Below are 25,275 nucleotides of genomic sequence, written 5' to 3'. Positions count from 1 at the left end.
TGGTTCTGTCCTTCAATCCGATATCCATTCAATCTGCATCCACTGTACTTGTGCATTTATCCGTTTTTCCTATACCGATATACGCCGTGTTGATGATGGGCGCCTCCGCACCCCATCCTTCTCAGAGACGTTTCTCCTGCGACGTCTGCAGGAAGAGCAAATCTCGGTGTCAGCGAATAAGACCTGGTGATGAGAAATGCGCGAGATGTACTATGCTGGGTGTACATTGTGCTATAGGCCAGCAGAAAGTCCCAGGGCGACCGCGACGAAAGCAACCTGCTAAAGGTTCAACACCAAATGTCCAACATCTACCTGTCAATGCACCGAATCGATCAGTTTCTCCTCCGCTGCGACAAAATGCTTCTTTCATGGATGATTGGAGTCCGTTTGAGTGGACTGGCATGTTATCTCCGAGGCCGTCCCCTCCAGAGATGCCTACCACGACGATACAAGATGTAAATGCAGCATCGTGGAGTTTGGGATTCACAGACATCTTTGATCAGTCAAATACATCGTGGAACACAGCCGGCGATCTGGACTACACCAATACTCCATTATATACCGATCTGGACCTCAGCACTAGCCAATACACAACCTGCATGTCCCCAACACTGGCAATAAACGATAACTTCTCCCTTCTGAGCAATTGCTTAACTACACATCACCCACGAAACACCGAGCCTGGCGACTTTATGCCCGACCTGTCTACGATAAACCTCGGTCTTCACGTTCGTCTCGAAGCTATAAAGAAGAACAAAGCGTCCCTCGATTTTGATATCATGATCTATCAACACGGTCCTTTGTATATCGACGACATCACCTTGGCAGAATATGTCATCAAAGTCGCTCAAGAGTTTCTCTTCATCTTGACAAAGCTCTACAATACTCGACATTGCCCTGAACTCTTATGTGATTCACAACCGATGGAGTTACTCTATCCATGTCATCTGTCGTCGCAACTTCGAAAGCAGTCAAAGAATCTATTTCAGGTTTCATTACCCCAGCCTACCGTCACGTCAGAACCACTACCTACCCCAATTGCGTTGATGATCACAAGTATCTTCATCCAACTCATCACCATCTACGAGCTTATACTCGATAACATCGCCACACGCGTCGAACGAATCGCCATTGACCCTATCGATCCTGTTCCAGGTCTTTTAGTCTGCGGCCGACCTCTTGAGAAACCTTGTACTCAGGGAATGATCTTTTGTGAAGTCTCAGTGAGTCTGATTGAGAATATCGAGCGTGTGTTGGGTGTTGGGAGGATACTAGCTGGCAAGGAAGTCGGTTTGTTGTCACCTAGGCAAGTAGAGGTTCTTGGGAAAGAGTTGGATGAAAGACGTCGGGTTATTCCTGAGCATGCCATGATGACGCCTGCTACGTTACGGAAGCTGTTTGGAAAGGTGGCGGATATTTTTAGAAGTATTAGATCGTAGTCTGGTTCATTAGATGGATGTTGCGAATGTATCACTACTCTTGTTATACTTTGGTTCCTTATTACACTTCAATACATGCCTGTGAATCTTCAGGCGAGAGGTTAACATTCAGACAACAAAAAATGTAGAAGACAGAGCGGTCCATGGTCATCTGTATCCTGCTTTTGCATACAGCTCGACTCGCTGCCATTAACTAATTTATCGCATGAACTTTCAGTTAGCCTAAAGGCCTGCCTGGCTTGGTCTTAAACTTCGTCTTCGAGGTATAAAAGTAAAATGAAGCATTATTATTACGAACTATAGATTACCTATCGCTACGGTCGAGCTCCATCTAACTAGCCTTTGGCAGACTGCCTTGAGCCTTCTTGTAAATCGCCTTCTTCACCTCCTTCGTAAGCCCAACTCCCCCCTCAGAAATCCCATCAAAGATCTTTCTCCATCCAATCGCATTAAGAAGCCAAACAACATACGCATTAGCTCCCTGCCATATATACTCCCCCTTACTAAGAGCCGTTCTATTCTTCAACACATCTTTGACCACCAACCGTGCAAACTCTTGGGGTTTCGTGCCATCCTTCAGATGAAGTCTAGACCTCTCACGAAGACCTTCCTCAGCATCGATGAAAATACTGTCAGGAGAAAGGAGCTTTTTGTCAGTTGATATAAGCTTCGTTGCTACTACGCCCATGTATAAAGTGATGACCTTTATTCCTAGGGGAGCAAGTTCAAGTCGTAGAGTGTCGGAGTAAGAAGCTACTGCTGCTTTGGTGGCATTGTACTGAGCGGAAAAGAAGTAAGGTACGCGTGCTACAATTGACGCTGTGTTGATAATGGTAGGTGCTGTATTTGACCCAGCGACGGATGCAAGGAGGAGTGGAGTGAAGGCCTGGACCATGTCGAAGAGTCCAAAGACGTTGGTGTTGAACATGTTCTGGACTTGCTCCCTGTCGGCTTCTATAGCCGGGGCCTCGTACACTTGAAGAGTCAGTAAATATTCTCACTAACAATTGACTCTGTGGACTTACTCATTCCAGCATTGTTAAACAGAATATCCAACTTTCCTCCCGTTCGCTTGGTGATCTCATCCTTAAGAGCGGCTATACTCTCCGATTTGGTCACGTCAAGGGTGAGAGTTTCAATGCCTTTTTCTTGAAGACTTGCAAGCGACTTGGTAGATCGAGCGGTAGCGAAGACTCGGTAGCCTTTAGCCGCGAATTCTAGAGCGAGAGCATGACCGGCTCCGCCTTCTGAGCAACTACAAGCATGTCAGTAAGTCTCGGTCTGTGGACAAGCTTAAATACGGTGGAGCGTACCCAGTAATAAGAGCGGTGGGCTTGTTCGACATTATGGGGCAATCGCAGGATGGTGTGACGATAAAAGGTGTTTGCTAGGTTCGGTGCAGGCCAGGTTCGCTCCTTGGCTAACTGAGTATGTTGGAAGGATCAATTATACTGTGTAATATGAATAGATAACTGGAGCAATGACTGGGATCTCAATTACATTGTGTTCTTATAAAGACTTCTATTTGATCTAGCGGCGGTTGGTCATCATTTCAGCCACTGATAACCATTCAATTCTCTCCTCGGAGGCTTTAGTAATATTATAAACTTTTGCTTTACAGTCTATCCGACTGCGGGCGTCTAAGTGCTCGCTGGAACTCAATTGCAAGTGTTCGGAGAGAATGCGGAGCCGCAGGCGCTATGGAAAATGCAATCAATCTCGGGCTCCCTTGCGGAGAACGAAGTTGGTTAGGCCGCTCAGTTAGGTGATTAGTGATCAGTCCGACAGACTAAAGCTGCGCTGGGGCATTAGTAATGCGAGCCGATGTTGTCATAAACTTTATTACAAGCCGGAGAAATAATTGTTCCCTGCGTCCTGTTTAGCACGTGTCTTAACCCAGAGGCTGTGACGACGTGACTTCTGAGTAGCTTTGTCTAATAATGAGAGATTATTTTATTATGTACGCAGTCGCCGCGGAGCACCAGAAATAGCAAAGGTGGAGGGATGGAGCTTCGCGCTGAAAGAAGCATCGGCCCTCCAGGAGCAGGAAACATTAAGCTCTAAATCAGGGTGCTAAAAAAGAGTCGTCAGAATGCCTCCTAAACTTGGCCTAGGCTTATCCCAATCTTTTTATCCTTTGAATCAAGGTCTTATCACCACGCTGCAAGGTATATCCCCTCTAATGTCTAAGAGCCTTACAAATCAACTCCAGGTATCCGACAAACCCAATAGGATGATGTAGGTGCCAGCCCTCATTATACAATTATTATAGTAGTAACAGCAATGTGAATTGGCGTGCATTTTATGTAGCCCTATCCAAGTTGCGAAACAGGAACTTCGTCACTTATTTGATTCAAGAACTCATGTTCTCGGTGTCCGTGGTGGTGTCTTTATCAAATAATGCACCCTAATGTTGCGCTTTGGTATGGCATGAGCATGATCCGGTAACCAGGTTGGTCGAAATGAAGGGGAAATGCTGCACTTTACCTGCCAGGCCACATCAGGCTGTCTATCTAACCGGGCGAAAGATGCAAACGACACAGTTAGTATTTCATACAACTAGACATTTTCGCGCACGGGTTCTCAATTTATATGCAGTTCATTTATGCAAACTGCTTGAAATGACAATCCGTGTCTCCTTGCTATTGGATGGCTCACGAGTATGACGCCAGCAGCAATTTTCCGCTTTCAACCCAAGTACTCTGGATTAGATCATCTCCTGCCTATATCCATACTATACCGTCACGATGGTTTGTCCAGTTTTAAGTTTTGCAAAACTCTTACGACATTCAGTCCGTTATCCCTAGGTCCCTACATTTCAGCTCTAAAGTCTGTCTATTTTCTGACTTTATGCACGTAAGGCTGTTAACTTGTAATAAAGACATCAAGCTATGTGCTATCAGAACAAGACCGTCGAAGTCTGTGACAGATGCAGTAGCAGAAGTACACTTGTTACCTATGGACCTGTCACGCCATGCGGTCGACGTGGCCGCGGCCCTTTGACGCAGATTGACGACACCAACACCGAGGAGCCATGCTATGGAGTTGAGGTTTATGAAGAAGAATCTTCTGTCGATTTGTGCCATAACTGCCGTATCCTGGAGGAGTTGAAGGCTCGGGAGCGGGAACGGCAGCGGGATAACAATACTGAAGATGAAGAGTGGGAAGACGTTTATATGCGCTAGTCACTGCACATTTTGGCATTCATATATACTTTAACGATACTGTCCAGAATCTGGAAAGCTTGAAAGAATCTTGTAGCTTTGAATCATAGTACCTTCTTCCAATTACTCACCTGCATCATGCATCTCATCAACAAGGCGAAATACAAGTGCCCATCTCTATATAGAAAATAGGTCGGCTTTTGCCACTTTACCACCAATCATCTGAAGTTCAAGCAACATTTCAGACAGCCGACACAGTATATGTGTGGCTCGTTGTGGCTTGTGACGGATGTCATGGCTGCGAGCTCTGTTGCCAGTGGCGCCATGATGCAACGCTAGATCTGATAGCTAACCAAATCCAGCCTCGAATACCAGGAATTTGGGATCATGAGGCCACTCATGAATCAGGCGCACCGTCATTGTTTGGCATTTAAAAGGAACGAGCTGCCAAATTTGCACTGGCGGTCGCTTTTCTCTTCTTTTGTTTCTCATTCTGTGTATATTGTTCGAGTTTCGTATTGTATTTTGTGCATATTTCGCCATCATGGATTTTGAAGATACAAGAGCGCGTATAGTACAGTACGAATCCCCAGTCGTTAGTTCCGAGATCACGGTTGACTGAGCCGACAGAGCCCGCGAGACCGGCGAGTTTACCGACTTCACTTTGGCATGTAACGGGCGAAATATCGAGGTTCACAAGATCATCATCTGCAGCCAGTCTCCAGTCTTTCGAGCAGCATGCGCTGGTCAGTTCAAGGTGAGCAGCTTTGAGTTAGTGTACCGGCTTGACAGCCGTTGACTGACAGGTAAAAGGAGGCGTTTTCTGGTACATATGACTTAACTTCTCACCAACCGGACATGATACAGCTTATGGTGGACTATTTATATACAGGCAACTACTCTGCCAACACGAATGAGGCAAACGAAAACGACACTCCATCAAGCTCCGCAGCTCTCTCGACTCATGCGATAATGTATGCTTTAGGTGACGAGTACGACATCAAAGGACTTAGAGATCTATCGGCTCGAAAATACTCATGGTCATTGGACGAGAGCCTAGAACTCGACGACTTTCTCCATTCAATCCCACATGTTTATACCTTGACCCCCGAAAGCTCAAGAGGTCTCAGGGACCCAGCATTGGAGTTTGCAAGGAACAAACTTCGCGAAGGAGGAGCACAATCGGATATCCGAGATGCCTTTGACGAGCTAGTCAATGAGTGTCCCGAATTCTTGAAAGAGCTGCTATACTACTGCGTTCAGGCTCCATCCTTTGGATATTGCCCTTGCACTGGTCCCAGAGATAAGGTGCCCGTCGAAGCTGATGGATATCGTTGCAAAGGATGCGGCAAAGAAGGCGCAAGTCTCAGCAGGCCTGTCTAGCCAAGCAGTGAGACAGATCAAGGTCATACAGCTCCAAGAAAAACGGGTGCAATTTGTGGAACTAGGCCATGGATTCTATTTGTGGTAGAACTTGCGAATTTAAGCTGCTGTGGAACACCATATAGCCACGTGCTCCATTTCACGGCGCCAGCGGGCAGCCATCCAACAGCGAACCCCATAAAGGATGCGAAGAGCTCAGCGCGATCGCAATACAGGGTTGCACGGGGCTCAGTCAAGCGAGTGTGTTGAACAGCGATCCTGAAGGCCAATGATGCGAAATACCTGGGCAAATGTCAAAGTTTGTGATGGAAATAGCCTTGTATCACATCTCGGTTCAGATAGAGGAAGGTAATACAGCTACATGGCCGCATCGATTTGGCTAATCATTATAACAACTGTGTCTAGTATTGTCACGCAGATATTAGCTCTCTATGATCGTAGCGATGCCCCTGCGTCTGCGTCTGCGTCTGCGCCTTTATCTTGGGTCACCGCATGCCCCTTATTTAATACTGTTGGTTGAGGATCAAAGCTACTGCTCTTGGCCCCAATCCCATACCGACATCTTTCCATTAACTCTCGATCATTATATGCGACACTTGTTCCATGTTCTTGTCTCGTGCTTTATTTTATTACCGCAACTCAAGGTTCATACGAAATTTCTGTCTAGCCATTCTTCCATACGATATCAAGGCCTCGACCAAGGCAAGATAACACACGAAGAACGCCACCGCAGTCGCCTACGGACAGCATGTTGATTCTTGGGGATGGCCAACTGCGCCAATCAATAGAGCTATACCTGAGTCAATGTACTGGAAATAAGGTTCCCTGTATGTTCGTATTCCTCACCAATACACAGGGGATGCTCTGCTCTTCTAAACAAGCGATCTTACACAGTTGCTCCTCACCGAGCAACTATAGCGCCCTCACACCGCCTACTTGCCAAGGAATACCAAGTTAGCCACGTTCATGATTGCCATGAAGAGCCAGATGAGAATAGCCAGAATCATAGTGAACCATGAGTTGGTCATCTTGACACCGCCGCGTTGAGACCTAGCTCCTTGTTCGACTACCCCATCCATGTCTGTCTCATCATCCATATCGCCCGTACGCCAGCGTGCACTACCAGTTTGGACCGTCATGTACTTATCACGGCATGTGAAATAGATGAGCGGTGCGGTTACGAAGGGCAGGATAATGCTGAGAGCCACCTGCGACCCATTGAGCGCCGCATTAAGCCCTTCTCGCCCAACGGCTGCCGCGATGATAATGCTCGGGGTGATACTAATGCTCCGAGTCACAAGGCGGCGCAGCCATGGCTTAATATTCCAGTTTAAAGCGCCCTCACTGACCATTTGTCCAGCAATAGTGCACACAATTCCAGCTGAAACTCCAGAGAGAAGTAATGCAAGAGCAAATATAGTGCCTGCAGTAGGCGAGATAGACTTAGAAAGCAGATCATGAATGCCGAAGATATCTGCATCAAGAGCATTTGGATTGTTATAGAGCGATGCACCAGCAACGATAAGGATAGCTGAGTTAACAAAAAGGGCAAAAGTAAAGAGAGAAATACCCAGGTCGAGGATAGAAAGCTTGAGAGAGTGTTTAATTGCATTCTCAGATGGAACGTAATAGCCTTTGTCGATGCTGTCGTCAAGCACAGAGGGTTCTATAGAGACTTGGCGAGGCAACAGGGCGCTTCGTTCATCGTATTCACGTAGGCGAGGCTGAACAATGCCGGATCCTAGATAAAGACTGTGAGGCATGACTGTCGCGCCGAGAATGCCGCAAGCTTGGTAGATACTAGTCGAGCATTAGAGCGAGGTGCAACATCGAGAAGGATTCGGGACTTACGCCTCAGACTCGACGAGATACTTTGATGGAAGATATCCTTGAAATACCTCGCCTGGGGTGGTATCTCGAATCAGAGATAGCTGAATGCAAAAGCAAACAACCACGCCAAGAACCAGGCACATGATAAACATCTCGAAGTACCGTAAACCCTTCATGGAACCCTCAGGGCGGTAAAAGATAAGAAGAACCATGACATCGAGGATGGAAATAGCACATCCTGCAACCAGCGGAATTTTGGGGACCAGAAGGTTCAGTGCAATGGCAAATCCAATGACCTAGTAAGTCAGCATACAACCCCACAAAAATGGGTAAAGAAGAGTGATTCACCTCTGCGATGTCCGTAGCAATAATAGCAGCCTCAGCAAAAACATACAAGATATAATTCAACCACCTCGGCAGAAACGCCCGGCAAGCCTGCGCAAGATTAAGTCCACTAACAGTCCCAAGCTTAATCGCCAAACTCTGCAGAAAAATCGCAAATACATTCGATAGCAATACAATGAACAACAGTCGAAAGCGATACGAAGCTCCTGCGGCGATGTCGGTCGAGTAATTGCCCGGGTCAATGTACGCAACCGAAATCATAAAACCAGGCCCAACAAAAGATCCAATCTTGATGAGTGTGTCTTTGAGACGCTGAAGCGGCGTGCCCTTGTCGGCGGAACCAGCTGGTGCTGGCGGGGGGTTGGCGGGTGCTGAGTGCAGACCGCCTGAGGGCTGGCCATGGTCGATTGACCGATGAGCCAGCCGGAGATTAGCTTTGCCTCCGCCGGGCGTTTCGGTAGGTGCATCGTTGGCTGTCTGTCCTGGCATATCGGACGCTGCGTCTGGCAGTGCACGAGTGTCGCCTTGAAGAGAAGTGCGACTGTTGACGAGCCCGTTGAAGTCAGCGTTGGTAGTCAAGTCGCTGGAGTTTGGATTTGGGCTCTGGTTGTAGCCGTCATCGCCCTCGAAGGGTTCATCGGTATGAGAAGTCTTGTTCATTTCGAAACTCGTTGTTTTCTAATTGAAGATGTTTAAACGGAAAGAACCTGGCGTCGCGTGTCGTTTGCGTATTTACCAAGGTTCAAAGGGTCAGGCGTGTTATCGGACCCGGAATCTTCCTTCTCCGCTTATGGGATGACGTGTGATTGGTTTAGAAGCGATACGGTGACGATACGGCTTTGTGTCGCCGGTAGTTAAGCCTCTGTCATTAGTCACCTAGCTTCACGGGAGATGTTTTAATAGGTTGATTGGTGATTCACTGCAAGGGACCCGGGTAGGACGGCAATTATCAGCATGAGAGTCGGCCATTGTTGTGTCATCTTATTCGTAAACTGGGCTAGGCCAGGTCCCTTAATATCGTGAAACCACGTGCTGTGGCCATTAGATGCTCATATCGCCATTAATTGTTTTCCGATAAAATATTCTCTGGCAGTTTATCTTTATCGTAAGCTTAATCATAGACCATTATTTTCAGACTACGAGTTACGCGGCTCTACTCTCCACTCATAGCGTAAACTCTATAGCTTGATGTCACGCGGCATGTGGATTCAATCAGTATTGACCCTATGTTTTGGCTCTTGTTGTTTGGATTTTGGAATCTTTGCCCCAGTGCTGGTGCAATCTTGAGATGCGTTTAGAGAATGAGATCGGCCCTGATTGTCTTTGATAGTGCCATTGTATTGGTTCTGAGTATTCGTCAACTCTCCTTCCATCCCGACTGAAATTCCCCCCCTCGCACATAAAGCTCATCGTCATCCACTTCCGCCACGGTCATATCATAAAGGATATCCTTTATATCCCGTACACGCTCGTCAATACCCTTAATAACCTTCAAATTTGGCAACTTGTCGTCTTTCTTAGCCAGAAACTCATCAATATGCTCGTCAATATCTGGATTTTCACCCCGAGTATACCCATAGATGCACAGATACTCTAGAGAAGGTGGTAACATGTCTACTAGTCGGGAAGGTGCGGGTTTCTCAAGTCGGTAGGGTGGTTCCTTGAGTCGAAAGGGTGGTTTCCACCAATCATATTCCCCAAGGAGTGGCATGATGCCTATGCTCAGATGCGTGAGGTGAGGAAAGTCATGTAATGACCCAATAGTCGGTGTGTACTCTTTACCACTATCCATCTTGTGCTCAGTACTTATCTTTTTATCCAAAGCCAGCCGATCGCGTCCATATAGATCAAGCTGGTCCTTCATCTCCCAATTAGACTCGTCATCTTCTCCTTCCTCGTATTTCTTGTCAACATCCCAGTCCAGCGCGTCTGCCCTAGAGCCTGCATCAACGTCAATATCCAACACTCTTAATGAGTGTCTATGCGCAGAAAGTGCCTTTGCGATATAAAACGGTTCACTAGAAGTATCTGCCCCGTCAATACTCATCAAACCACCAATCGACAGCTTAAATTCCTCAAGCGCCTTGGGAATCAAAATCATAAGAGTGAGGAAGCTAGGAGAAATATCACAATGGGTAATTTCCATCCTCTTCATATTTCCTGTCCCAGGAACGAAGAACGTGCGGTTCGCCTGATAATCCTGCATCGCATCCATGGCCACTAATTCAAGAGCTGGGAGGCGATGTATTAATTGGATGAATCCAAGAATCTCGAGTGCGCTGTAAAACCTCTCGTCGCTTCGAGCGCCAGCAAAAAAACGGACATTTTTCAGTTTCTGAAGTGGGGGATTCTTCATCTGTGCATAGTTTGCCTTGAGCATATAGTCCAGAATAGGTTGTTGGAGAGTTTCGGCAAGATATAGCGTGGAAATATTCTCGCAAAGAGAAAAGAGAATGATTATCATGGCAATTGAAAACTCGTTTTCTTTCTGAAGTTTGAAATTATACTCGCGACGCTTCCAATCAAGGATCTTGTCGACCTGATCAGCCGTTTTATCGCCCAAGTCTAGGCGACGTGCATATTTCCGTAGTCTTATTTCCGGCGGATCGCCAAGTTCTTCATATCCCATCGAGTTTGGCACTTCATCGTGATCCGGTAACTTCGACGTGGAGGCATGGATCCAGGGCGTTGTGTCAATGACGACCTCTGTAACGGCTTTTGCGCGGGATGGGTCTTCAATATATGATTGCAAAAGACAGTAGAGGCGCTTGGTGTCTTCCTTTGAGCTAATTTGTACGCGTGAGTAGTTAGGAGGAACGTATATAGATCTGTACGCGTTTCCGTGTGTTGGAATGGCATGATGAGGGAATTGAAGAAGTCGAGGATTAAGAAGCGGTCGGCAATTTGACCATCTTGAGCGGACGGATTGGGGTATCTTTTGTATAAGCATGTTTGTTTTTAGTAGGCGATGAAGATTAACTGTTAATATTTACAGTTAACAGACAGTCAGCAGGAGAAATGAGCCGATGGTGTTGTTAGCGCTCGTCTTGATAAGATAAGAATATTATCACTCTAACTGCTTAGACTAAGACTAAGTCTGGAGTAGGGTAAGGACTCGCTAAGTACATTCTTTAATGTTATATATATTATCTTATTTATAATTAATATCTGAGAAAAAAAAGTTTAGCCTTATAAAAGTGTGATAATTTCTTCAAGTAATTACTTTAGATATATCAGAAGCAGAAACGCTGATCTAATAACGCAAAAAGCAAGATGTTGAATTCATGCTAATGTTTCGTGTTGAATGGATCTAAACTATCAAAATCAGGGTAAGATATGCAGTTGCGCTCAGCCAGCCACTCTGTTTTACTGTCGGTACTTTCCCAGCGTTCTCCACTGCCTGACGACTCAACCCCGGCCCGGCGTTGTTGCCATAGCGAGAGATTGCCGGAAGGTTCATAGCGTGAAGATACTGGGGAGCTAATAGCTATGAAAACACATATAATCTTGTAAATCACACAATCAGCTCAAGTCTCAACAGCCCAAGCAACCTGGTTCGGATTCGGCGCCGTAGCCTGAACGCGAAGACGCGCATTCTGATTCGAGCTGATGTCGAGATATTGAAAGCCCACAAACACAGACGGAGTACTAATAAATGTGTTTCAACCGAGCCCTGCAACCTAACCTAGTCTGGCACCAGTAAGAAATAATTATATGCATCTAGCACTCATCCTGTAGGTATAATCACATGCTTATAAACTGTTAATAGTTATGGGGAAGTAGAATAAACTGCTTCTACATGAATAATAATACAAGGAGGTGTTCTAGAGAGAAGATCTATTAGTCAACCAATATGTCCTGTAACCCGCCCATCATTCCAATGAGCTTCTCTTTTGCTAGATCTTTGTTGACCTTGTTGATTTTTCCCTGGATCTCACCTCGACTCCTCGACAACTCCTTTGCAACTTCTTTCCACGATAATCCGTCCTTCGCTTCAACTGCCTCATGCTTAAAATCGAAGCCAGCTTCTCGACCCTCCGCCAAGTGCACATTCTTCAAGCTACCGTTTTGTTTCCGTATGTTACCACCAATAATAACAGTCTCGATCTCTCTCACTCCAGCGTGACGAACAATAGCCGTTAAAGGATCATGCTCAGCTGCACAGATAATAGAAGGAGAAGTCGTGTCAAAAATAACCAAGTCCGCCAACTTTCCAACTGCAATAGACCCTATGTCCGTATCCATTTTGATCGCACGAGCTGCTTTGATGGTAGCTCGATTAAACGCTTCCTGCACCGTAGCCCTCATCTTCTTGGGATAGTGGCCTTCCGCAAAAGTCTTTGAGTTTTGCATTCCTCGGTCACTTGCTAGTGCCATTTGCATCTGGTGCATCATGCTGGCTGGGCCGCACGAATGGCAGTCAGCGCCAAGACACGTCAAGGGGAGGTCTTCTCTAAAAGCTACAGGATCTGCGCCTGATGCCATGAAGATTTCGGCGTCGGGGGTAGAGACGATGTAGGTTCCGGCTGAAGTGAGCAGGGACGCTTGTTCAGGCGTTGTTCCATTGCCGTGCGTGAGAAGAATATCGGGCCCAAGAAGACCGCATGCTTGAAGCTGCTCCGGAACTCGAGATTGACCTATTTATACAGGTTAGTTGGCGTAGTCACACGCTCAGCTCTGCTTACCCTTGGAAACTGGCCAGTGTCTGTAGTGGCTTGTAATCAGCTTGACTCCAGCCTCTTTCACACGGCTCAACGTCTCAGAAATGACATTCTCGGGCAAGAAGTAACTGTCAAAGAAGAAGCCCAATTGGACTCTCTTGTCGACTCCAAACGGCGCCTTGGAAGCAAGAGAATCCATCTGGGGCAGCAACCAATCAGGTTGAGGAGAGCGATCAAGCTCAAACGAAGAGTCTGTCCATTCAGTAGCGCGTAACGGCATGACTCCATGACAGAAAATAGATCTAACTCCAGACACCAAAGTAGCGCTCAGAGCTGCTGGACCGTGTTCAGGGCCAGAGGCACCGTGTGCATTGTCCACCACGCAGGTCGTTCCAGCGTCAAGGGCTTCAAGACAGCCAGCTAATTGACCCCAGAAGATATCGTCTGGTGTGAAGTTGAAGCTTTGAAGATTGGCTAATTTCATTTTAGTGATTGTACATGTCGGTAATTCCTAAAATACCGACCCTCAAGCATGTAGTCCAGCATTGTAGAGTCACCAAGTCTACCCTTGAGTTGGCTCTGCCAGACATGGTGGTGGGCGTTGATGAAGCCGGGCGCTATAATCTTTCCATCGCAAGCAATCATGGAGACATTTTCGCTTTGAAGACCATGGCCGATGTTAACAATGCGGTCGCCCTCAATCAGGATGTCGGTGTTTCTAAGAGCGATAACATTGTCTTCCGCATCATGCTGCAAGACGGTGCCATTTTGAAGAAGAATTCTAGCAAACATGCTTCCGAACTACTCAAAAGTCAATGCCAAGAACAATTATTGATATTAGTGTCGTGCGCGCTGAATTTCTTATACCTGTCTATAAAAGTTCGGTCTTCGGTGTATTCGGCGGATATAACTCGGCTCTAAGGCTTTCTGAGGTGAAGCTCGGTGAATTCTTCTTATCAGATAAGACCAAATCAGCTCTGTAGTTCGGGGTTATCGGTTGATGACGTGCATCCTACCCTGCACCAAGAGCAAAATATAATATCGGAGGCACTTTGCACCGCCTGCAAGCGTCAATCGTGAATAAAAGCCAGAAAATTGGTCACAATGTTATTTTTGTATTATAAGGGCTCGAGTTTGTCAGTATACAATATCATTGTTGTGATGCGTGAATGGAAACAAAGCACTGGTCCATTTTGATTAGCTAGGAGCCAAAATATGAATCGACAGCAAACGTCAAGTCTCGAATGTGTTACACATTGTGTTCAAGTTGATCAATTAGGCATATCTCTAATGACTAGTCGCTGAAACAGCTGCCTTACTATTAGATATGACATGCTCTCAATTGTTACCGTTCAGCTTGGAATCGCCGCAACAGCCATATTCAGGCAGGGTAAGGATGAATAATTATCCACACGCCACTCAGCTCTTTCTGTGGCGCGAATAGCGCGAAATCACATTCATTGGCCCAAGCTCCAATCCCACCAACGTAAGAAACGTGGCACCCATTGAATCACCAATAATACGATGCCGGAGTGACAAGTGAATCACTATCCAATCGGGCAATGCCGTTTCATGCAGCAGCACGTTTTGAGCTCGATGATTAGTAGATCTGGATCATGATCTATCTCTTAAGTGGTGGATACTCTCCCTCCCCCCCACGGATCAAACCGTATCAAGCCATCGTCAAAATGGTATGGCTCACTACCAATTTCGCAACCCTCACGTGTCGGCCAAGCCCGGCATCAAATCAAACCGGCACTTGACGTTTATCACTAGACGAATACAGGCTAATCAATTGACCTTTACTCTAGCCTAGAAGCATTCGAAGCTTTTTCGAAGCCATCTAAACGAAAAATGGATTAGGTCTATTTTAGATTGCATCCATGGTCTGCAGAGCAGCATTCATTCCGGAGTCTTTACTCCAATTCTGCTTTTCAACGCGCCAAGACCCCATGGGAAAAAATGATGAGACATTCAGGGTGAGAGTGCCCCCTCCCTTTCCCCCCAGTTTCCCAACTTCCCTTAAGCCGGCATTCCCCAGTATCCTCAGCTCATGCGGGATATTAAATCAACGCGTGTTGCAATGAATGACAGCTCGCGTTGGGCGTTGGGGGACTTGGGCCTTAATGAGACTAATGCGCATCGAACGGCCCGGTTACGAAGAGATCTTGCGGCGTTCGAGTCAGTCTAGCTCTCGACAATTTCGTATGATGCCTCGTAACCGAGAAACTCAAAACCAGAGGTCTAGGGAGATATCCCTGTTATGGTATGCACGTAAGTCAAAAAACAACTCAATTGAGAGACCCAACAGACCTCATCAAACTTACCGTTGCATCGGGAGTCGAATCATTTCATTTTGACTTCTCCAACATGAACTTGCTTAACCAATGACACCATGAACCACGACACACCTTTGTAAAACACCAAGGCCAACGGAGACAAGCATCATCAGCCTTGTTCTGCTAAATCAGGTTGATAACGCCGATGCCGGTCGATAGTGCGGTCTTGGTACGAAATTAAAGGGCCGAATACCACAGAGCCCAGCTAGCCCCAGTAAGCACATTTGGAGAGCTTCCCACGCGGTCTCCCACATCCAGACCTATCATCACGACCCGGGAGATCGACTTCTTGGCAGTCACTAAGCTTAATCAAGTGAGGTCTCACAGCGGGCGTAATTGTCGGTCCGATCTCCACCTCCTCTCCACAACGGCCTCAACGCTCTAAGCCCGTTGAAGCTACCCTCTCCCTTGGCGTTGGAGACCATGAGCGTGAGTGGTTGAAGCTTGGTGGGGGCATTGGTAGCTTGTTTTATGGTTCTTCCCCAGACTGGTCTGGATTTCACCACACGGCTTAGGCGATGCCGCGGGACAAGAATTTTCGCACAAGTTGGGGTTATGGAGAAGTGGAGCAGCCCTTGCTTTCTCAATGCTTACACGCGGAGTAGAGCTTCCGCCTCCACATTGATCTCCAAGTTTTTTGCGTCTGGGGAGTGCGTTGGGGAAGTGGGTAGTGTCACAGTAGCCCCAGTAGCTTGAGTTTATCGCGCCGACACTGGAGAAAAAAAGAGCTACTCTACTGGGGGAGCGACAAAGCTACTAGGTCAAGTCCGGGGGCGAAGACATTTGTATAAAGAAGACCATCAACCACCGCGAATATCTTCTTTTTCATCATCACTCTCATCTCCATCATTTGATAGACAAGAACATCTTCTTCTTCTCTTATCAATTCACATTTATCACAATGGCTGGAGGTATCCCCACCGCTGCCCCTCAGCTCGCAGGCGGCTACCTGACCGGTCGCGCTCTCATCTTCCCCCTCTCCCTCGTCATCTCCCTCTTCTTCCTCTGGGGTTTCTCCTACGGTCTTCTCGATGTTCTCAACAAGCATTTCCAAACCGTCCTCGGCATCACAAAGCTAGAGTCCACTGGCCTTCAGGTCATGTACTTTGGCGGTGGTTACCTCCTCTTCTCGCCTGTTGCCGCAGAGGTTCTTAAGCGACGCGGTTACAAGCTTACTATCTTGATGGGTCTTACTCTTTACTCTCTCGGTGCTGTCCTGTTTTGGCCTGTTGCCAAGTCTGCTGATAGCAACGCCAACGGTCGTGCTGTGTTTGGTGGTTTCTGCGCTTGCACCCTCGTCATCGCCTGTGGTCTCGCTACTCTCGAAACAGCCGCCAACTCTTACGCTGTAGTTATCGGCAACCCCGCCTCTGCATCAGCTCGTCTTCAATTCTGCCAGTCTTGGAACGGTGTCGCTTCCTTCATCGGTCCCCTCATCGCCTCCAAGTTTTTCTTCTCCGGCGAGAACCAGAACAACCTTACCAACGTCCAGTATGTCTACCTCGCTGTTGCCTGTGCTGGCGCCGCTGTCGGTGTTCTCTTCTTCTTCGCCAAGCTTCCCGAAGTCAGCGAGGCTGTTCTTGAGGATGACCAGGCTGGCCACGTCGCCCAGGGTTCTATCTGGAAGCAGTTCAACATGTGGTTCGCTTTCGGTGCTCAGTTCTGCTACGTCGGTGCTCAGGTTACCATTGCTACCTTCTTCATCAACTACGCTCACGAGAACGGTGACATCACTACTGCCAAGGGTAGCACCATGCTGAGCTATGCTCTTATCACCTTCACTGTCGGTCGATTCGTCGCTACTGGCCTTGCTGTCATCTTCAGCCCCGAGTTCATCATGGTTGTCTACTCTTGCTGTGCCATCGCTCTCACTGCCTACGTCAGTGCTGCTGCCAAGGGTGTTGCCAGTGTCGGTATCCTCATCGCCATCTTCTTCTTCGAGGCTCCCATGTACCCCACCATCTTCGCCATGGGAACCAAGAACCTCGGCCGCCACACTCGACGTGCTGCTGGTATCCTTGTCATGGGTGTATCAGGCGGTGCAGTCTTCCCTCCTATCCAGGGAGCGATTGCTGATGCCAAGGGCACTCGTGTCTCCTACATCGTCCCTACTATCGGCTTTGTCTACGTCCTCGGTTACGTCGCTGTTAACTGGGTTCGTGGTGGAATGAAGATTATGGCCCCCAAGGCTGAGGAGTCTACTGTTGATGAGATCACCTACGATAACGAGAAGAACGATGTCATCGTTGAGGAGCGCGAGAAGAAGAACAACGAGATGGCTTAATTGGATCAAGATGGACGAATATATAGAAGCGTTCTAGATGGGCGTTTAGCGATAGATACCTGGTGCAAAGATACACTATGAGAATCAGAATTTAATGTTTTATGATCAACACTTCAGTATCCTTCATTTAAATATGACCAACATGCAATACTTTGACTGAAATATCTACCAGTCCTTCAAAGCTTCACGCTCTTCGGTCTTAACATTAGTCATGAGCATATGTAGCACATTGCGCGACATGACTCGAACCCCACATGGAAGGAGCACGTCCTAAACATGATTAACTCTACTACTAAGATTAATTATCCTAATAAGATACTAGATATTTAAGAATAAAATACCTTTATCTTTACCACAAGAATCTAAGTATAAGACTTAAAGATACTAATTATATTATTAAATAAGCTTTAAATATAAAAGAAAATATATTTAATTAATACTTAAATAATTATTTAATCATTAGCTTATTATAACCTTATAATTATATTTCTTTAATATTATTAAATAAAATTTAATTTATTATTTAATATTTTAAATAAAAAAAGAAAATATTAATTTAATAATTTAAAGTTTATTTACTTATAAACATACCTTAGATATAATACTAAGTTAAAGTTTATAAATTAGAATTCTTTACTTACTTAGTTATAGTTTTCTAAGGGCTAGTATATCCTTAAGCTAGGTATTTAGACAAATTAAGTTGGGATTTACTACATAGTTGAGCTAGGAGTACAGCCTGGGATTTAATATGTAGTTGAGCTAAGAGCAGCCGAGTGTTGAGACAAAGTTGAGCTGGCAACTGAGATGTAGTTGAGCTGAGGTCCAAGATAAGAGTTCGGGGAGGGGGAGTTGAGACACAACTGAGCTGGCGATTGGGTTTAGCTGAGCTGAGATCAGCCTGGGGTAGAGACAGAATTCAACTGGGAACTGGGATGCTGTCGGACTGAGAGCTCAGGTAGAGGTTCGCTAAGACATAATAGAGTTGGTACTTGAGATATGGTTGAGCCTGGAGTTAGGCTTGGAGTTAGGCTGGGAATATTATTTGAAGTTATTAATACAGTCAAGGCGGTAGTTGGTTTTAGAGCAAGGTAAAATATGTATGGCAAAATGTGGGATACTGGGTGTAGACACACCTAAAATGGTGAGGTGCCTGATTTGTATGGGGAAATCAGAATCTAAGGGGAAGGCCCAGGAAATCCTAAAACATTAAGAAATTGACCTCACAGCAATAGCAGCAAAGAAAACCAGGGTTTTTAACCAGAACAATATCGCTCTTTACTTAATGTCTTTTCTCCCATTTAGAGCAGCTATCTTGCAATTTTATTACTGGTTTTCATGCAATGTCTTTTCTCCCATTTTCCATCCATCGTCCCCTCAGTCGTTCGCCATTTTAGTTACACCTCAATTCGGTGTCTGCACCGTCATGTCACCTCAAAAGTCACCCTCTTCGCCACCTGCCAGTCGAATATTCGCTTCAATAGCCTCCTCCTCTTCTTCTTCTTCAACATCCAGTCCCAGGATAATAGCCAAATCAAAGACAAATGGCTCCTGGATCTGGATTGGTGTATTCAGTCGTGCTGGAGACATCGGATTGTGAAAAGCAAGCTTTCGGTGAGGCCCGGTCGGATACTGAGACAATTTGCCTGAAGCTTGTCTGAGGTATGGAGGATCGTCAACCCAAAGCTCCATTGAGACACTTCTAGGAGTAAATGTGCATGGACGATTCATCTCGGAGCAACGCTTGCAAACCCAAATATCAGTGCGGCCTGGGTCTCTCTCACAGGGTATCGGGTAGTATGACTTAGAATATTTGCAGAAGTCACAGTAGATTTTGTTCAAGCCTGCCTAAGTCGCATCTTTTGTGGATGTAGCCCAGAACTTGTCAGTGTGAGGAGGTCTGTCACAACCCATGACAGTGAAGCCATTGCCGAATTGTTCAGCCATTAGTTAACAGTTCATACCCCAAGATGCTGGTGCGGGAGCAAAGATGTCCCCCTTGGCTTGTCTTATAACCCAGCGGCATGTTTGTTGCAAGTAGTTGACACAAAGCTCTCGAACTTCGCATTAACTAAGGGAAATTGTTTCGAATCTATTAAGAGGCTCTAACTAGGTTATACCTTCTAGTATTTAGATGATTAAGAGAACCTATTTCTAGCCTTTAACAAGGCCATCAACAGTTGTAACTATCTTGCTAAAGGTCATATGTGGCATAGTAAGCCATTGGTCTGAAGGTTTATTAAGCTATTTACCGCGAATTCCCAAGTAAGATGCCAGATTAAAGTTCTTATAAGGGCCTACACTTAGATAGCCAAACCAGGGCTTTGAATGGGGGCCGTGATTATCCATGATCTCAAATACCAGATATCCGCGCTTAGGAACAAAGTTCTAGCAGTATAACTTTGGAAAAGAAAATCTGAAAGCCACCTCCCTTCCGTCGGGTCTTGTGCCCATTAGAAACAAGAGAATTCTGCTGTTAAGCTCGCAGAAGGGTGCTTCCTTTCTGTATATAGTAAAGGTGCGAACTTGTGGATCGAGAGCAGGTATTGCGATAGCTTCTATGGGAATGGCCGTCATTGCTGTAGCAAGCAGTGGACTTGTGACATTGCACCCTGTGGTCTCGACATCAAGGCGACGTTGCCAGCCGATAACATTTCGCGTCTCGTTTGCAACTGATTGCATATAGACACACTGATTGTGAGTTTTCAGGTACTCAGTTGTAAAGGTTGAATCTGGGCTAGCTATCCAACTGTGGTAGCAATTGAAAAGGGAGATCATTGTCTGCTCAGCCATGGCGAGAAGAGTTGAAGAGATTCTGTTTTGAATGTTTCATGAACAAAGTATAACAGCATAGCGATTCTCATCTGTGGCCTTTCGTGCGATTCCATAGTGACAAGAGTGCCGTTCCTTTGTTGTACTTGTGGTTGCTTTTTCATGATCTATTATCCGTTTTACTACTATATGGGATTATCCAACGTAAAATCTGACTTTACCAGATCCATCTAAATCAAGGTAAATTCGCAGGTAAACCATGTAATAGGAGTTTGAGTAACTAGTGGCATCTAGTAAGCCAAGGAGGTCTTATAAGCTAAAGCTGCTATCCTTCAGAATTCGCTTAGCTTCAGGGACTAAACCACTCTCGATTATATTGACGTTATTCGTAAAGTTCGCATCAGAAAAAAGTTTAAAATAGCACTTATTATCCAGGCCCAGAGGCTTCAAGGTGGATGTAACTTCTGGATCCATAAACTAAGCACGTTTTTCTTGAAACTGTATGACCTTGATCTGTCTCACTAAGGAATGTCCGAGGGTCTTTTCATCAACTATTAACTTATAGACACACAAGCAAACTTAGTAGCAACTATCTAACAATTAAAATAGATATAAGTAACCCATGTTATCTGGCCCCTTTATCGAGTTCTGAAAGCCCACATAAACAGCATATCCTGCTCTCGTGCCACCCAGAACCTGACTGTCCTGCAATGCCTTGACTGCTTCGTGCAACGCTAGGCAAATGCTAATGTCCGTTGGCCCTCAAATTGGAGCGCCTCGTAGAAAGCCTTGGCCACGTCAACACTCTCTCTGACATCTCCCACGAAATTTCAACTGCATGCTAGAAGATTGCAGGTTGCAATAAACCAACCAGGCTCACTCCCTTATCGGCAAGCTTAACAGTTGTATTATCTTCAGTCAATCAAGCCAAAAGATAGCAAAAAAGCAATCAAGTTATATAAATGTAATAGTCTTAAAAGCCTTCCAGACTTATACTAATAGTAATAAAAGGCCGAGATGCTACGGGCTATTATTGGCCAAAAAGCTCGGAACAGCCCCACAGTGAGATCGTCATTGCAGGATGCCGATCCATGCGTTTTGTCTCACTGAAACGAACTGGGATCCATTTATCAATCTGTCATGGCAAATTATTTTCTCGTCAAAGCCAACGAGTTGCCCGCTTGACTCGACATTCTTACTATCTCTACTGTCTAAATAACAACCTCGGCCCACCACGTACAACCCTTTCTTCGGTACAGCCCCACATATGCCTCTACTGACCACTCGCCACCATGTCAAGACGGGCTGCCGGACCTGCAAGTGCGTTACCCTGGCTCCCCCTAGTTATTCCGGCTAAACTTGGTACTAACTACTAGAAAAAGAGCCCGAAAGATCAAGTGCGACGAAGGTAAGCCCTCGTGTAAGCGTTGTTTATCGTCGCGCCGGGTCTGTGGCGGTTACCAAGGCACGGCCGCTGAGTATAGCCTGACGTGGTACCGACCAAACCAACTATCTGCGCGCGACCAGAAAGAAGGTAGAGCGTTCCAGTTCTTCACAGAAATGGTTGGGCCAGTTCTCTCGGGTCCTACGGACTCTTACTTCTGGACTCATCTGGTCATGCAGTTCAGCCACTTTGAGCCGACCATGCGCCATGCTGTTCTGTCTATCAGCTCGCTTTATGAAGAATTTGCCAGAGGCTCTCGTATCACTCGGCAGTTTTGTGGCAGCACCTTTGCTGTTAATCACTATAACTCGGCTATAAAGCATGTAAAGTCAGCCAGTGACGAGCAAATGATACTAGTGCTCTGCGTACTTTTCATTTGCATCGAGTATCTACAAGGAGACTTCGACGCCGCTCTGCAGCACTGCCGTCATGGCATCATGATACTTAACAACTCTTCGCGTCCGGAATGGATGTGTCAGTATCTTGTTCCCATATTCCGACGTCTGAGTATAACCCCATTCTTCTTTGGCGGTGTCAGACCTACGCGTCTCCCGCAGCTTATCGGATTCGAGACACCAATGCCTTTAAAGTTTGGCGATACTCGAGAAGCGCAGACAGCGATTGACGATCTGATGATTCGGACAATGGAGTGCCTGTACGATGGCAATGATGACAGGACTGCGCTGGCTACATTGCTGGACGAATGGGATTCCAAGATGAACGATCTAGAGCGTGCACTCCCCCCATCTGCAACACCGGATAAATACGCCATATGTGGACTGCGATTCAAACACAAAATGGCCAATATTTATATCCAACAGCAAAGCTCGCATACAGAAATGTGGTGGGATCAGCATCTCGATATTTTCCGGGATGCTGTAAAATTGGCAGAAGAAGCGTTTCTACTATCGACAGCACCAGGTCACCGGCGCATACCACAATCGAGTTTCAGCTTCGAAATGAGTTGGCTACCAATGCTGTTTTTCATTGTCCTGAAGTGTCGAGACTTAAAAATCCGTCATACAGCATTATCCTGGTTGGGACAGCTTGGACCGGCCAAGGAGGGTCTGTTTGACGTGGGGACTTTGTATAGAGTTGGAAGACGTCTTATTGAGCTGGAACATGATATATCACTTGACAATACCGATGACCCGGTCGGACTTGCGAGTGCGGTTGTACCACCGGAAGAGAAACGCTATTTCGCTATTCCGATAAAACACGAATTGGAAGTCATCTCCGAGCAGGACGGCACAGTCAGGTACAGAAGACAGGTTAAATTCCTCACGAAAGACATCGAGGGCAACGTAATCGCTCGAGGGGAACATATCTATGATGATAAACCCCGTGGATGCAACATTAAGATTCCACCAATGAGATGTGCATATCGCCTGTAGGAGGGTAGATTTTAAAGTCTTTAGAGTGTAATATAACTAAAATTGACTTTGAGAATCATAACCCAGATTAATCACTTTGAATTGCATTACGTACTCCTTGCCACATGTATCGGCCCTGATTCGTTTGAAGCTAACTTGAATCTGCCGGGCGGTTTATGCTAAGCCTCCATATTCCCCAGAGGCTCAATTGTGGGGCTGTCCCGAGAGTCGTCTGAGCTTCAACTATAAGTTGCATGATAGCTCAGCAATGGAGTCTCGATATCGACCATTCAATCTCTTTTAAGCGTTGGTCGTTTCTATCAAACAGTATTTGATTTGACCTGTATCTGTCTTGGCGATACTCTAAATCTCCATGCCTTCTACTCTTTTGTTCCTCGGCGCCGTACTCTCTGCGGCAGCCGTGCAGGCTGCGTCTTTGAGAGACATATGTTCCAACGACTACATTAAATCAGCTCTTCCCGATGACGACTTCCTATCCGGTATCACCATAGACTCGTCGTCGATTCAGACCAGCCTAGTCTCCAATGCCAGCTTTCAGTCCGAGTGGTACCCCTCTGCCAGCGCCAGCTACTGCAACTTGACCTTTGCCTACTCACACGATGGTATTGCCGATGATGTGGTCCACGTCTCGTACTGGCTTCCTTCTCCAGAAAGATTCGAGAACCGCTACGTATCTACCGGTGGTGGTGGTCTTGCCATTAACTCGGGAGGCCAATATGCTCCCTCTGGACTGATTGTCGGTGCCGTTTCTGGCATTACTGATGGAGGATTTGGATCTTTCAACACGCAATGGGATGAGGTATTCCTTCTAGCCAACGGTACCATCAACTGGCAGAGCGTCTACATGTTTGGCTATCAAGCACACCACGAGCTTGCGCTACTCGGCAAGGAATTATCCCGAAATCTGTACAACGTTTCTAAAAGTTCAAAGGTCTACTCATACTACCAAGGTTGTTCCGAAGGTGGTCGTGAGGGCTGGAGTCAAGTTCAGCGGTTTGCCGATCAATTCGATGGCGCGGCCATTGGCGCCCCAGCCTTTCGTTACGGTCAACAGCAGGTCAACCACTTGTTTGGCAACGTCATCGAACAGACTCTGGATCATTTCCCACCTTCATGTGAGCTAGAAAAGATCTTGAACTTGACTATATCTGCATGCGATGTCCTGGACGGAAGAGAGGATGGCATTGTTTCGCGCTCGGATCTGTGCAAGTTGAACTTCAACCTCAACAGCACAATCGGAACGCCCTATTTCTGTGAAGCCTCAAGTCCCAGTGGTGGACCAGGCGGATTACGCGTTCGTCAGTTCTCTCAGCCATCTACCCCTGCTCAGAATGGGACCGTAACCGCAGAAAGTGTCGCTGTGGTCCAGACATTCTTTAATGGCCTTCACGACTCCAAGGGACGACGCGTTTACCTCAACTATCAACCTGGATCTGCGTTTTCCGATCTCGCCACCGCCTATGACGAAGAAACCGAGAGCTGGGAGTTGAGCATCAGCGGTCTCGGCGGTGAGTGGGTTGAACGCTACCTGTTGCTCCAGAACGCGAGCACCCTTCCCAGCCTGGATAACGTAACCTACGACACACTCAAGGAGTGGATGGTGTATGGCCAGAACAAGTACGCAGACTCTCTTCAGACAACCTATCCCGATCTCAGCGACTTCAAAGCTGCAGGCGGCAAGGTCATCCATGTCCACGGCGAATCAGACGACTCCATCCCGGCTGGCTCGTCAGTGCACTACTATGACTCTGTACGCAGCGTCATGTTTCCCGACAAGAGCTACAATGAGAGCGTGGCTGCTCTGGATGACTTTTACAGACTGTTCCTCGTCCCTGGTGGGGCTCACTGTGGAAGTAACTCTAACCAGCCTGGTGGTGGTTGGCCCCAAACTACACTGCAAACTGTTATTGAATGGGTTGAGAAGGGTGTTGCTCCCAAGACCCTGAAGGGTACTGATGACATTGACACCATCTGCCGCTGGCCTCTTCGTCCTCTCTGGTCGGGAAAGAATTCTTCGCAAAGGTGCGTGTACGATCAAAAGTCACTTAATACCTGGACATATGACTTTGATGCCTACAAGCTTCCCTTGTACTAGTTGCTGGTCAAGAGGCGGTCTGCTGCAAATCCTCACTACGCACACACACACACACACACACACACGCAAGTCTATTACGCCCGGTAGCCCACTGCCCAGAGGGTTCTATAAGCTAAAATATATATACA

General features: G+C 46.6%; 10 protein-coding genes across 10 annotated transcripts; 6 read left to right on the top strand and 4 right to left on the bottom strand.

Moving 5' to 3' along the window:
- Positions 1-5: 5 nt before the first annotated feature.
- BKA55DRAFT_668071 (uncharacterized protein) lies at positions 6-1,439 on the top strand (the record flags this gene model as incomplete). Its single annotated transcript, XM_046197875.1, has 1 exon — positions 6-1,439. Exon 1 carries the CDS (start codon positions 93-95, stop codon positions 1,437-1,439), a length of 1,347 nt encoding a protein of 448 aa, XP_046042417.1. The 5' UTR covers positions 6-92.
- Positions 1,440-1,720: 281 nt separating this feature from the next.
- On the bottom strand, positions 1,721-3,128 carry BKA55DRAFT_584501 (uncharacterized protein). Its single transcript, XM_046194339.1, has 4 exons — positions 2,940-3,128; positions 2,753-2,863; positions 2,465-2,694; positions 1,721-2,414 (listed from the first exon to the last, which is right to left on the bottom strand). The coding sequence occupies exons 2-4, from the start codon at positions 2,782-2,784 to the stop codon at positions 1,771-1,773; spliced, it is 906 nt and encodes a 301-aa protein (XP_046042416.1). The 5' UTR covers positions 2,785-2,863; positions 2,940-3,128; the 3' UTR covers positions 1,721-1,770.
- Positions 3,129-4,187: 1,059 nt separating this feature from the next.
- Positions 4,188-4,776, top strand: BKA55DRAFT_584499 (uncharacterized protein). The gene is made up of 2 exons (XM_046194338.1): positions 4,188-4,231; positions 4,301-4,776. The coding sequence occupies exon 2, from the start codon at positions 4,331-4,333 to the stop codon at positions 4,622-4,624; it is 294 nt and encodes a 97-aa protein (XP_046042415.1). The 5' UTR covers positions 4,188-4,231; positions 4,301-4,330; the 3' UTR covers positions 4,625-4,776.
- Positions 4,777-5,071: 295 nt separating this feature from the next.
- On the top strand, positions 5,072-6,386 carry BKA55DRAFT_584495 (uncharacterized protein). Its single transcript, XM_046194337.1, has 3 exons — positions 5,072-5,182; positions 5,234-5,360; positions 5,417-6,386. The coding sequence occupies exons 1-3, from the start codon at positions 5,148-5,150 to the stop codon at positions 5,984-5,986; spliced, it is 732 nt and encodes a 243-aa protein (XP_046042414.1). The 5' UTR covers positions 5,072-5,147; the 3' UTR covers positions 5,987-6,386.
- A 443-nt stretch (positions 6,387-6,829) lies between these two features.
- On the bottom strand, positions 6,830-8,964 carry BKA55DRAFT_214069 (natural resistance-associated macrophage protein-domain-containing protein). Its single transcript, XM_046185176.1, has 3 exons — positions 8,165-8,964; positions 7,838-8,112; positions 6,830-7,786 (listed from the first exon to the last, which is right to left on the bottom strand). Exons 1-3 carry the CDS (start codon positions 8,819-8,821, stop codon positions 6,919-6,921), a joined length of 1,800 nt encoding a protein of 599 aa, XP_046042413.1. The 5' UTR covers positions 8,822-8,964; the 3' UTR covers positions 6,830-6,918.
- Positions 8,965-9,398: 434 nt separating this feature from the next.
- BKA55DRAFT_584492 (uncharacterized protein) lies at positions 9,399-11,146 on the bottom strand. The gene has a single exon (XM_046194336.1). It carries the CDS (start codon positions 11,109-11,111, stop codon positions 9,519-9,521), a length of 1,593 nt encoding a protein of 530 aa, XP_046042412.1. The 5' UTR covers positions 11,112-11,146; the 3' UTR covers positions 9,399-9,518.
- Positions 11,147-11,935: 789 nt separating this feature from the next.
- BKA55DRAFT_655671 (uncharacterized protein) lies at positions 11,936-13,634 on the bottom strand. The gene is made up of 3 exons (XM_046197425.1): positions 13,347-13,634; positions 12,847-13,296; positions 11,936-12,798 (listed from the first exon to the last, which is right to left on the bottom strand). Exons 1-3 carry the CDS (start codon positions 13,612-13,614, stop codon positions 12,002-12,004), a joined length of 1,515 nt encoding a protein of 504 aa, XP_046042411.1. The 5' UTR covers positions 13,615-13,634; the 3' UTR covers positions 11,936-12,001.
- A 2,224-nt stretch (positions 13,635-15,858) lies between these two features.
- On the top strand, positions 15,859-17,694 carry BKA55DRAFT_584489 (major facilitator superfamily domain-containing protein). The gene has a single exon (XM_046194335.1). It carries the CDS (start codon positions 16,063-16,065, stop codon positions 17,443-17,445), a length of 1,383 nt encoding a protein of 460 aa, XP_046042410.1. The 5' UTR covers positions 15,859-16,062; the 3' UTR covers positions 17,446-17,694.
- A 3,636-nt stretch (positions 17,695-21,330) lies between these two features.
- BKA55DRAFT_584487 (uncharacterized protein) lies at positions 21,331-23,078 on the top strand. The gene is made up of 2 exons (XM_046194334.1): positions 21,331-21,534; positions 21,597-23,078. Exons 1-2 carry the CDS (start codon positions 21,482-21,484, stop codon positions 23,050-23,052), a joined length of 1,509 nt encoding a protein of 502 aa, XP_046042409.1. The 5' UTR covers positions 21,331-21,481; the 3' UTR covers positions 23,053-23,078.
- A 326-nt stretch (positions 23,079-23,404) lies between these two features.
- On the top strand, positions 23,405-25,147 carry BKA55DRAFT_599306 (Tannase/feruloyl esterase; the record flags this gene model as incomplete). The annotated part of the gene is made up of 2 exons (XM_046196378.1): positions 23,405-24,261; positions 24,319-25,147. The coding sequence occupies 2 exons, from the start codon at positions 23,405-23,407 to the stop codon at positions 25,145-25,147; spliced, it is 1,686 nt and encodes a 561-aa protein (XP_046042408.1).
- Between the last annotated feature and the right edge of the window lie 128 nt (positions 25,148-25,275).

This window comes from Fusarium redolens (genome assembly GCF_020744475.1).
Source record: "Fusarium redolens strain MPI-CAGE-AT-0023 chromosome Unknown BKA55scaffold_26, whole genome shotgun sequence".
Classification (NCBI taxonomy): Eukaryota; Fungi; Ascomycota; class Sordariomycetes; order Hypocreales; family Nectriaceae; genus Fusarium; species Fusarium redolens.
Note: the sequence above shows the minus strand (reverse complement) of the source record. Positions and strands in the feature narration are given on the sequence as shown.

Excerpts from the sequence above, each read along its gene's own strand:
- BKA55DRAFT_584495 (XM_046194337.1), top strand. The coding sequence starts at position 5,148 with ATGGATTTTGAAGATACAAGAGCGCGTATAGTACA. Across the intron at positions 5,183-5,233 it reads ACAAGAGCGCGTATAGTACA|AGCCCGCGAGACCGGCGAGT; the intron begins GTACGAATCCCC and ends CTGAGCCGACAG. Across the intron at positions 5,361-5,416 it reads CATGCGCTGGTCAGTTCAAG|GAGGCGTTTTCTGGTACATA; the intron begins GTGAGCAGCTTT and ends GACAGGTAAAAG.
- BKA55DRAFT_584487 (XM_046194334.1), top strand. The coding sequence starts at position 21,482 with ATGCCTCTACTGACCACTCGCCACCATGTCAAGACGGGCTGCCGGACC. Across the intron at positions 21,535-21,596 it reads ACGGGCTGCCGGACCTGCAA|AGCCCGAAAGATCAAGTGCG; the intron begins GTGCGTTACCCT and ends TACTAGAAAAAG.
- BKA55DRAFT_584499 (XM_046194338.1), top strand. The coding sequence starts at position 4,331 with ATGTGCTATCAGAACAAGACCGTCGAAGTCTGTGACAGATGCAGTAGC.
- BKA55DRAFT_584492 (XM_046194336.1), bottom strand. The coding sequence starts at position 11,111 with ATGCTTATACAAAAGATACCCCAATCCGTCCGCTCAAGATGGTCAAAT.
- BKA55DRAFT_584489 (XM_046194335.1), top strand. The coding sequence starts at position 16,063 with ATGGCTGGAGGTATCCCCACCGCTGCCCCTCAGCTCGCAGGCGGCTAC.
- BKA55DRAFT_655671 (XM_046197425.1), bottom strand. The coding sequence starts at position 13,614 with ATGTTTGCTAGAATTCTTCTTCAAAATGGCACCGTCTTGCAGCATGAT. Across the intron at positions 13,297-13,346 it reads GCTGGACTACATGCTTGAGG|CCAATCTTCAAAGCTTCAAC; the intron begins GTCGGTATTTTA and ends AAATGAAATTAG. Across the intron at positions 12,799-12,846 it reads ACACTGGCCAGTTTCCAAGG|GTCAATCTCGAGTTCCGGAG; the intron begins GTAAGCAGAGCT and ends CTGTATAAATAG.
- BKA55DRAFT_214069 (XM_046185176.1), bottom strand. The coding sequence starts at position 8,821 with ATGAACAAGACTTCTCATACCGATGAACCCTTCGAGGGCGATGACGGC. Across the intron at positions 8,113-8,164 it reads TTGCTACGGACATCGCAGAG|GTCATTGGATTTGCCATTGC; the intron begins GTGAATCACTCT and ends CTGACTTACTAG. Across the intron at positions 7,787-7,837 it reads TATCTCGTCGAGTCTGAGGC|TATCTACCAAGCTTGCGGCA; the intron begins GTAAGTCCCGAA and ends ATGCTCGACTAG.
- BKA55DRAFT_584501 (XM_046194339.1), bottom strand. The coding sequence starts at position 2,784 with ATGTCGAACAAGCCCACCGCTCTTATTACTGG. Across the intron at positions 2,695-2,752 it reads CCCACCGCTCTTATTACTGG|TTGCTCAGAAGGCGGAGCCG; the intron begins GTACGCTCCACC and ends ACATGCTTGTAG. Across the intron at positions 2,415-2,464 it reads GTTTAACAATGCTGGAATGA|TGTACGAGGCCCCGGCTATA; the intron begins GTAAGTCCACAG and ends TGACTCTTCAAG.